The 11,054-nt window shown below is 42.1% G+C and overlaps 1 protein-coding gene across 1 annotated transcript in view; it reads right to left on the bottom strand.

Annotated features, from left to right (window-relative positions):
- Window positions 1-1,674: 1,674 nt before the first annotated feature.
- Window positions 1,675-11,054, bottom strand: part of LOC139761333 (ATP-binding cassette sub-family G member 5) — a 60,874-nt gene continuing 51,494 nt past the window's right edge. The window contains exons 10-12 of the mRNA XM_071685398.1: window positions 9,451-9,589; window positions 8,569-8,763; window positions 1,675-7,384 (exon numbers count right to left, since the gene is read on the bottom strand). Coding sequence (XP_071541499.1) covers window positions 7,024-7,384; window positions 8,569-8,763; window positions 9,451-9,589 — 695 coding nt within the window. The 3' untranslated portion in view covers window positions 1,675-7,023. The remainder of the gene's footprint in view (window positions 7,385-8,568; window positions 8,764-9,450; window positions 9,590-11,054) is intronic.

Raw genomic sequence — 11,054 nt, 5'->3', positions numbered from 1 at the left:
TAACTTTCTTCTTTCACACACTTTACGAAACTCAGTCACCAGCTTCTGCAGTTTCTCACATGAATCAGCCACCAGCGCTGTATCATCAGCGAACAACAACTGACTCACTTCCCAAGCTCTCTCATCCACAACAGACTTCATACTTGCCCCTCTTTCCAAAACTCTTGCATTCACCTCCCCAACAACCTCATCCATAAACAAATTAAACAACCATGGAGACATCACACACCCCTGCCGCAAACCTACATTCACTGAGAACCAATCACTTTCCTCTCTTCCTACACGTACACATGCCTTACATCCTCGATAAAAACTTTTCACTGCTTCTAACAACTTGCCTCCCACACCATATATTCTTAATACCTTCCACAGAGCATCTCTATCAACTCTATCATATGCCTTCTCCAGATCCATAAATGCTACATACAAATCCAATTGCTTTTCTAAGTATTTCTCACATACATTCTTCAAAGCAAACACCTGATCCACACATCCTCTACCACTTCTGAAACCACACTGCTCTTCCCCAATCTGATGCTCTGTACATGCCTTCACCCTCTCAATCAATACCCTCCCATATAATTTACCAGGAATACTCAACAAACTTATACCTCTGTAATTTGAGCACTCACTCTTATCCCCTTTGCCTTTGTACAATGGCACTATGCACGCATTCCGCCAATCCTCAGGCACCTCACCATGAGTCATACATACATTAAATAACCTTACCAACCAGTCAACAATACAGTCATCCCCTTTTTTAATAAATTCCACTGCAATACCATCCAAACCTGCTGCCTTGCCGGCTTTCATCTTCCGCAAAGCTTTTACTACCTCTTCTCTGTTTACCAAATCATTTTCCCTAACCCTCTCACTTTGCGCACCACCTCGACCAAAACACCCTATATCTGCCACTCTATCATCAAACACATTCAACAAACCTTCAAAATACTCACTCCATCTCCTTCTCACATCAGCACTACTTGTTATCACCTCCCCATTTGCGCCCTTCACTGAAGTTCCCATTTGCTCCCTTGTCTTACGCACTTTATTTACCTCCTTCCAGAACATCTTTTTATTCTCCCTAAAATTTAATGATACTCTCTCACCCCAACTCTCATTTGCCCTTTTTTTCACCTCTTGCACCTTTCTCTTGACCTCCTGTCTCTTTCTTTTATACATCTCCCACTCAATTGCATTTTTTTCCCAGCAAAAATCGTCCAAATGCCTCTCTCTTCTCTTTCACTAATACTCTTACTTCTTCATCCCACCACTCACTACCCTTTCTAATCAACCCACCTCCCACTCTTCTCATGCCACAAGCATCTTTTGCGCAATCCATCACTGATTCCCTAAATACATCCCATTCCTCCCCCACTCCCCTTACTTCCATTGTTCTCACCTTTTTCCATTCTGTACTCAGTCTCTCCTGGTACTTCCTCACATAAGTCTCCTTCCCAAGCTCACTTACCCTCACCACCCTCTTCACCCCAACATTCACTCTTCTTTTCTGAAAACCCATACAAATCTTCACCTTAGCCTCCACAAGATAATGATTAGACATCCCTCCAGTTGCACCTCTCAGCACATTAACATCCAAAAGTCTCTCTTTCGCGCGCCTGTCAATTAACACGTAATCCAATAATATATATATATTCCTATGAGTCCACGGGGAAAATGAAACACGATAAGTTCCGAGGTGCACATTCGTGTAATAATCACATCACCAGGGGTAACACAAGAGAGAAATATAAGTCAGTTGATATACATCGAAGAGACGAAGCTAGGACGCCATTTGGTAAACATGTGATTGTCCAGAAAAATCAACGAGCGTTCATAAACTTATTTTACAAATCTTATCAACAATAAAGTCATCCAATTTGTATAAACCATCACTAATATTAAGATTATAATTCTCTGTGTATTCATTAATAGAAGATTCAATTATATTTCTCTTCGTAATAGAGTTAGAGTTGATAACTGAGATGGCGTTACTGCAGTCAATACAATGATCATGGTTTTGAACGTGATTAAACAAGGTATTTGATTCTTGTCCCGTTCTTATACTATATTTGTGTTGCTTAAGTCTAACAGACAGATCCTTACCAGTCTGACCAGCATAAAATTTATCACAGTTTCCACAAGGCACTGTATAGATGTATCCAAGAGAATTTTCTGGGGAATTCCTGATTAAGATATTATTTATAGTATCACTGTTGCTAAAGGCAACATTTACATTAAAGGATTTAAGCAACATGGGAAGCAAAGTGAAATTATTATTAAAAGGGAGAACAAAGATTCTTGGTGTCAATGGGAGGTTTGCGCTCAACTCTATAAAATGATTTCTTTGCTAACTTAAGGGATTTATCAATGAAAGATCTAGGGTACTTTAACTTAGATCCAATAGAATATATCTTCTCAAACTCATCATCAATAAACTCTGGACTGCAATTACGTAATGCCCTAAGGAACATAGATTGAAATGATAATTTAGCTCTGTCATGTTGAGATGAGTAATAACGGGTATGAGCATACATTGGTGGGTTTTCTGTATATGGTAAACTTAAACTTGCTTCCTTGTCTATGGATCATGCAATCTAAAAAATGTAACACCATTATTTTCATTTTCTACAGTAAATTTGATGGAAGGTACTAAATTGTTAAGTAAAGGGAGAAATATTTGCAAATTTTCATTTGTTGGCCAAACACAAAGAACATCATCTATATACCAAAACCAAATTGCATTAGAAGAAATCCTTTAGTAATTTTGTTTAAAAAAATTCCATATAAAGATTACTTAGTACAGGTGAAAGAGGGTTACCCATTGCCATATCAAATTTTTGAGCATAATAATCTCCATTGAATTGAAATACACAGTCTTTTATACACAATTTTATTTGTTTATACTTATATTTATACATAATGAGGCTTGCCCATTTCTGCAAACCAGCCCCAATGCCTGATCTTTATCTACTTGTCGTAGCTTTTCCCTTATGTCGTTTTTTGGCTTTCGAACTCTTACTTATACATAGCATGTACATGTCCGCAAGCGGTCCACCCTGGTCCGCCGATCTAATTCATTCAATCTGACGACTCCGGTCCACCAGTCCAGTCCTATCCATGGGACTAATCTGGTTCATTGGTCCAGTCCTGTGCATTACTCAGAGACATCGGTCTAGTCAGGTACGTCGGTCTGGTCTGGTCTCTCGGTCCAGTCCGGGCAATCGGACCAGTCTGACCCACCGGTCCAGCCCAGTCAGGTATATCGGTCGCCAGGTCCATCGGTCCAGTCTAGTCCGGTCCATCGGTTCAGTGATGTCCAAGGGTCCAGTCTAGTCCGTCAGTCCATTCCGGCCTATGTGTCCATTCTAGTCAGGTCCATCTGTCCAATGATGTCCACCCGTCCAGTCTGGTCCATTGGTCAATTCCGGCTCAATGGTCCATGAGCCGGAATTGACCTGACTAGACTGATGTCTCTGACTAATGCACCGGTCCAACGGTCCTGGTAAGTCCATCTGTCCAGTCAGGTCCAGTCTGGTTCGTCGGTCCAGTCCTGTCCACTGGCCCAGGCCGAGCCACTGGTCCAGTCCTGTCCACTGGCCCAGGCCGAGCCACTGGTCCAGTCCAGTCCAATGATCCAGCCCGGTCCAACAGTCCGCCACATCCTGATCCACCGCTCCACTCTGGCCTATCGCTTCCGTCCGGTCCAATTGTCCACTCTGTTCCACTGGTCCAGTTTACTCCACCGATCCAGTCTCGTCCACCTTTCTGGTCCTCAAGATCAGTCAAGTTCGGTCCACCGCTTGTTCCGAAACTAACCTAATCTAACCTAACCTTACCTAACCTAACCTAACCTAACCTTACCTAACCTAATCTAACCTAACCTAACCTAACCTAACCTTACCTATCCTAACCTTACCTTACCTAACCTAACCTAACCTAACCTTACCTAACCTAATCTAACCTAACCTAACCTTACCTATCCTAATCTAACCTAACCTAACCTAATCTAACTGGCCAAACGTCGCCCGCTTTCCTAATCTAGCAAACCAGCGTCTACCTCCTCCCTGACACGTAGCAGCCTCTCATACTTTCTCATCCGCGGGTGGTGACGAGAAAACCTTAACGTATATGCTATATATTCTACATATGTTATATATTCTATGTCTCATGTATCCCTACATGTAATCTTAGTATAGATTATATTACGCTCGTCTACCTTGGGTTTTCAACGAGGGTCAGTCAACACGCTCACTCGTGTCTCGCTAATTGGCACCTTTTCACCAGCGACTTTCTTTTACCGTCTCTACTTGGCGCAATAAGTAGGATCAAGCCGTACTGCATAATGACTTGAAACAGTGACTTAGTGTCTTTCACCATTCTTACATTAACCCAACCGGAAAAAGTCTTAGTGCATGGCGGTAAGGATGTTACTCTGCCACTAGACACCCTCCCACATTCCTACGTAAGTCGTCTGTAACTGTTCATTAGGGTACATCACAAGTTGCTTCTTCCGCATTTGCAAAATGAGAGCCATTCCCGTTCTCGCGGCTTCCAATACAGTAGCTACAGTAACAGTGACATAAAAGTATTATTTTCTCTCTTCAACGGCGGGAAGAGAAGCAAGCAAGCAGTCCTGCGACGCATTTATCGTCCAACGATAAATACCCCCGAGCTAGTAGTGTCATCAGACAGCAACAGTAGTCTACGCTGACGAGCACGCTCACTTGTAACCCATCCACGTCTGTTGCCTCTCCTTCCATTCCGGTATTCCCTCGAGAGCTTCTTTCGACCTTGGCGAGAGCCATCATGAGTGACATGTACTGTGCTTTCATCTTGCAACCCTGCGACACATTTGCCGTCCAACGAACGGTTCGTTCACCGTATTAAGGTAGTAGAGACCACGGAGCAGTAGTGCTGCTGCCTCAAGTCAGTGGCTATATAAATCCAATAAATCAGAGCTGATCAATAAACCAATTGCTTATTTGCCTTATGAAGTAAGACAACCTGTAGAGCTACAGAGGCATGGCTTGATCAAGTAAGTCGACCCGTAGACTTACGCCACGCACGGTTTGATCAGAGGTAAGTCGGCCCATAGACCTACGCCATGAATGACTTGATCTTTGAGCCAAGTATATTATGACGACTACAGGCAGGGACAACCAGGAAGCTACAGCAACAATGATATAAAAGTTTTGTTTTCTCTATTTCCTTGTAAGCTGAGAGCAATCACAATGGGACGGAGCCTGCTTTTAAGATCGGTGCTATCGAACAATATTTCATCCTATCACAGAGATCAGGAACAGGATTTGGGGCGACGTAGCGACTTAAGAGTGATAGCCACAAAACGTCTCCGTTGGTCAATTTCCAAGCTGAGAGTATGGGAAACACAAGGGGACGGAGGCTGCTTTTAAGCACGGTGCTTCTGATCATTTTTCCTCTTAGCCCAGTGGTAAGAAGCAATATGTTGGGCGACAGAGGGACTTACCGCTGCAAACCGTGTCCGTGGACAATTTCATTCTAAGCTGAGAGCCTAGGAATCACTAGGAGACGGAGCCTGCTCCTAATCTCGGTGCCTCTGAACAATATTTCATCTTATACCATTGGTAAGAAGCAGTACCTTATAAGTCAGTTCCCTAAAACCATCAATAACAGAACGGAGAGGTAGCTTTCTGCTTGTTATGGAACGCCCACAACCTCACCAGACCACCGGAGTATGATAACTGGTTTTCTGCAGTAAAACCCTGCAAAACCTCCTCCATGATAACACTGGCTAGATCGTGGAAGAACATTTTGTGTGAGTTTGTTGATCTACAACATATTACCAGCATTTTCTGATGACCAGCATCTTCATTATAGTCAACAGTTTGCTAGGTTGTGTGAATGGATAAAGAACCATAACATGAGATAAATAACTTATTTATTACTAAAAAACTGTGTGTGTGTGTGTGTGTGTGTGTGTGTGTGTGTGTGTGTGTGTGTGTGTTATATGGAGGGCTTCCCATTAATGTTGCCTGCTTTCTTGGTACATAGTATACAAGTCCTAACATTATTGATAGTCACACACACACACACACACACTGCCCAGGTTGTGACAACAGCTTTGGTACAATCATCTACTGTACGGGGAAGTAAAAACACTCGTGGGGACCTATCTGTTGGATATTCTCTGGAATCATCCAATTTTCTACATTTTTGTAATCACCTACATCACTCCCTAAACATCCACATCACTCTCCAAACATCCACATCACTCTCCAAACATCCACATCACTCCCTAAACATCCACATCACTCCCCAAACATCCACATCACTCCCCAAACATCCACATCACTCTCCAAACATCCACATCACTCTCCAAACATCCACATCACTCTCCAAACATCCACATCACTCTCCAAACATCCACATCACTCTCCAAACTTCCGCATCACTCTCCAAACAACCACACCAGTCACCAAACATCATCAGACTCCAAACATCCACATCACTCTCCAAACATCCATATCACTATCCAAACATCCACATCACTCTCCAAACATCCACATCACTCTCCAAACATCCACATCACTCTCCAAACATCCACATCACTCTCCAAACATCCACATCACTCTCCAAACATCCACATCACTCTCCAAACATCCACATCACTCTCCAAACATCCACATCACTCTCCAAACACCACATCACTCTCCAAACATCCACATCACTCCCTAAACATCCACATCACTCTCCAAACATCCACATCACTCTCCAAACAACCACACCAGTCACCAAACATCATCAAACTCCAAGCATCCACATCACTCTCCAAACATCCATATCACTATCCAAACATCCACATCACTCTCCAAACATCCACATCACTCTCCAAACATCCACATCACTCTCCAAACATCCACATCACTCTCCAAACATCCACATCAGTGTCTGAACATCCACATCCTTGTCTGAACACCCACATCAGTATCTGAACACCCACATCATTGTCTGAACCTCCACATCAGTCTCTGAACCTCCACATCAGTCTCTGAATTTCGACTTGATGAAGGAGGGTAGCGGCACCAGGTACAGGACCAGGTTCAGCACCAACATTCCACCAAAGAAGGCGAACGAGAGAGCCAAATTGAACCACATATCGAGGTCGTGACGTCCGAGATCGAGGCCGTTCTCCGGGAAGTGGTAGCGTTCCAGAAGGTAGTACGTCCCGTTCCGGTAGCGACAACCGTACTCTGCGTTGTTATCCGGACAGTCAACAGTGTCGTTTACCGGCAAGTTAGGCATCTTGTTAAAGAAAGTCTGTTCGTGTAGTACTGCTGATGCGTAGCGGAACACGATCACGTGACCCAGATAATACAACCAATCAGGCAGGAGCACCAGTGACCTGTGACACAAGATGACATGGCTTGAGGTCATCCAGAAATTGCAATCACTTCAGTAAACACTAGTTTCCTGGCTGGGACACTAGACTTCACGAAGGGCAGGATATCTGAATTTTACCTTTATACTGAAGCACTGTCTAACTTCAGGATATATATATATCATTACTCAATTAGGTTGTAATATCCATCATCTTAGATCATAATGACAAGTATTACTCAATTAGGTTGTAATATCCATCATCTTAGATCATAATGACAAGTATTACTCAATTAGGTTGTAATATCCATCATCTTAGATCATAATGACAAGTATTACTCAATTAGGTTGTAATATCCATCATCTTAGATCATAATGACAAGTATTACTCAATTAGGTTGTAATATCCATCATCTTAGATCATAATGACAAGTATTACTCAATTAGGTTGTAATATCCATCATCTTAGATCATAATGACAAGTATTATAGCCTCTATACTGCTGTCATGGTAATTATGACCAACCTGGACAGTTCTAGTCAAACTATTCTGCTACGATATGATATCATGGCTTTCAGTATTACTCAACTTTTCATACATTAGAGAACTGTTCTGAGAGTTTGAACATAATCATCTGTTAATGCTTCCTAATATGGTCTTGTTCAGTCTTAACTACATGGCCTAGTTTGGCTGTTGGTGACCTACCTTGTTACTTCTTTCTTTTCTTTTAAACTATTCGCCATTTCCCGCGTTAGCGAGGTAGCGTTTAATAACAGAGGACTGGGCCTTTGTGGAATATCCTCACCTGGCCCCCTTCTCTGTTCCTCCTTTTGGAAAATGAAAAAAAAACGAGAGGGGAGGATTTCCAGCCTCCCGCTCCCTCCCCTTTAAGTCGCCTTCTACGACACGCAGGGAATACGTGGGAAGTATTCTTTCTCCCCTATCCCCAGTGTTGTTAGTATACCCATAATAATCTGATCTGGTTCTAAACTTAGACAGTTTGCTTTGATACTTACCACACTAAGAACTGTTATCACTTTACCTCTGACGTACGATGGTATCCATCAAGGATATGATCCAGTGGTAAGATGACGTAACATTCTACTGCCGTCATCTACTACTGACTAACTAACCAAGAATACCTAGTCTGGTAGTAACTTGGCCCCCATGACCTGGTTTAATAGTGACCCAAGATGACCTGGTACTGACCTGAGGGTGGCGGAGGCTACGAGAAGATAGAAAGTGGTGAGAGCAACGGAGGTAGCAGCAGCGGAGTACGACGACTTGACGATCATCATAAGGGCGATGGTCTGTTGTTCTACGAAGGCCCACACCGTCCATAACACGGAGCCAAACACCACCCAACCCAACCAGTCCACGGCTGAGTCAGCTACAGACACACCACTACCACCACAACAACACACATCATCACTAACAGATTCATCATCTCATATTAACAATAAACCTAACAATCCATCACACTAGACTGAACTAACAATCCATCATTCTAAACTGAACTAACATTCCCTCACCCTAGAATGAACTAACAATCCATCACCCTAGACTTAACTTGTGAATTATCTACAATATGAGCTATCTACACTTGTGATTTATCTACAAAATGAGCTACCTATACATACTTGTGAATCATCTACAATATATACTACCTACACTTATACTTGTGAATTATTTACAATATGAGGTACATACACTTATACTTGTGAATCATCTACAATATGAGCTACCTACACTTATAACATACTTGTGAATTATCTACAATATGAGCTACCTACACTTATACTTGTGAATTATCTACAATATGAGGTACCTACACTTATACTTGTGAATTATCTACAATATGAGCTACCTACACTTACAATATAATTGTGATTTACAATATGAGGTACCTACACTTATACTTGTGAATTATCTACAATATGAGCTACCTACACTTATAACATACAAGAAAATTATATTATATTAAGGGAGAAGTTATTGACATTTCTGTCTCAGCCATAGTTCTCTCTCTCTCTCTCTCTCTCTCTCTCTCTCTCTCTCTCTCTCTCTCTCTCTCTCTCTCCTGCCACTCACAAGTAGACGATGGCGGATGCTATCATAACACTGACGTAGGACACAGGGACGGAGAAGAGGTTGTAAGTCATAATGAAGAGTGGTCCACGGTACAGTCCTTCCCGAGCTTCATGGTAGTATCGAGTACGGTGCTGAGCGACTGTGGAAGCAATAACACACTCTAAAACTCCTGTACAAATAATCAAACCACATTTTCACCTCTTAGCATCAAACTGAACAAGACAAATATGAGTAATATATATATATATATATATATATATATATATATATATATATATATATATATATATATATATATATATATATTTCTGAAAACCCATACAAATCTTCACCTTAGCCTCCACAAGATAATGATCAGACATCCCTCCAGTTGCACCTCTCAGCACATTAACATCCAAAAGTCTCTCTTTCGCGCGCCTGTCAATTAACACGTAATCCAATAACGCTGTCTGGCCATCTCTCCTACTTACATACGTATACTTATGTATATCTCGCTTTTTAAACCAGGTATTCCCAATCACCAGTCCTTTTTCAGCACATAAATCTACAAGCTCTTCACCATTTCCATTTACAACACTGAACACCCCATGTACACCAATTATTCACTCAACTGCCACATTACTCACCTTTGCATTCAAATCACCCATCACTATAACCCGGTCTCGTGCATCAAAACCACTAACACACTCATTCAGCTGCTCCCAAAACACTTGCCTCTCATGATCTTTCTTCTCATGCCCAGGTGCATATGCACCAATAATCACCCATCTCTCTCCATCAACAGTGAATGTTGGGGTGAAGAGGATGGTGAGAGTAAGTGAGCTTGGGAAGGAGACTTTTGTGAGGAAGTACCAGGAGAGACTGAGTACAGAATGGAAAAAGGTGAGAACAATGGAAGTAAGGGGAGTGGGGGAGGAATGGGATGTATTTAGGGAATCAGTGATGGATTGCGCAAAAGATGCTTGTGGCATGAGAAGAGTGGGAGGTGGGTTGATTAGAAAGGGTAGTGAGTGGTGGGATGAAGAAGTAAGATTATTTGTGAAAGAGAAGAGAGAGGCATTTGGACGATTTTTGCTGGGAAAAAATGCAATTGAGTGTGAGATGTATAAAAGAAAGAGACAGGAGGTCAAGAGAAAGGTGCAAGAGGTGAAAAAGAGGGCAAATGAGAGTTGGGGTGAGAGAGTATCATTAAATTTTAGGGAGAATAAAAAGATGTTCTGGAAGGAGGTAAATAAAGTGCGTAAGACAAGGGAGCAAATGGGAACTTAAGTGAAGGGCGCAAATGGGGAGGTGATAACAAGTAGTGGTGATGTGAGAGGGAGATGGAATGAGTATTTTGAAGGTTTGTTGAATGTGTTTGATGATAGAGTGGCAGATATAGGGTGTTTTGGCTGAGGTGGTGTGCAAAGTGAGAGGGTTAGGGAAAATGATTTGGTAAATAGAGAAGAGGTAGTAAAAGCTTTGCGGAAGATGAAAGCCGGCAAGGCAGCAGGTTTGGATGGTATTGCAGTGGAATTTATTAAAAAAGGGGGTGACTTTATTGTTGACTGGTTGGTAAGGTTATTTAATATATGTATGACTCATGGTGAGGTGCCTGAAGAATG

Source organism: Panulirus ornatus, chromosome 40 (assembly GCF_036320965.1).
Source record: "Panulirus ornatus isolate Po-2019 chromosome 40, ASM3632096v1, whole genome shotgun sequence".
NCBI classification, from domain to species: domain Eukaryota; kingdom Metazoa; phylum Arthropoda; class Malacostraca; order Decapoda; family Palinuridae; genus Panulirus; species Panulirus ornatus.
Note: the sequence above shows the minus strand (reverse complement) of the source record. Positions and strands in the feature narration are given on the sequence as shown.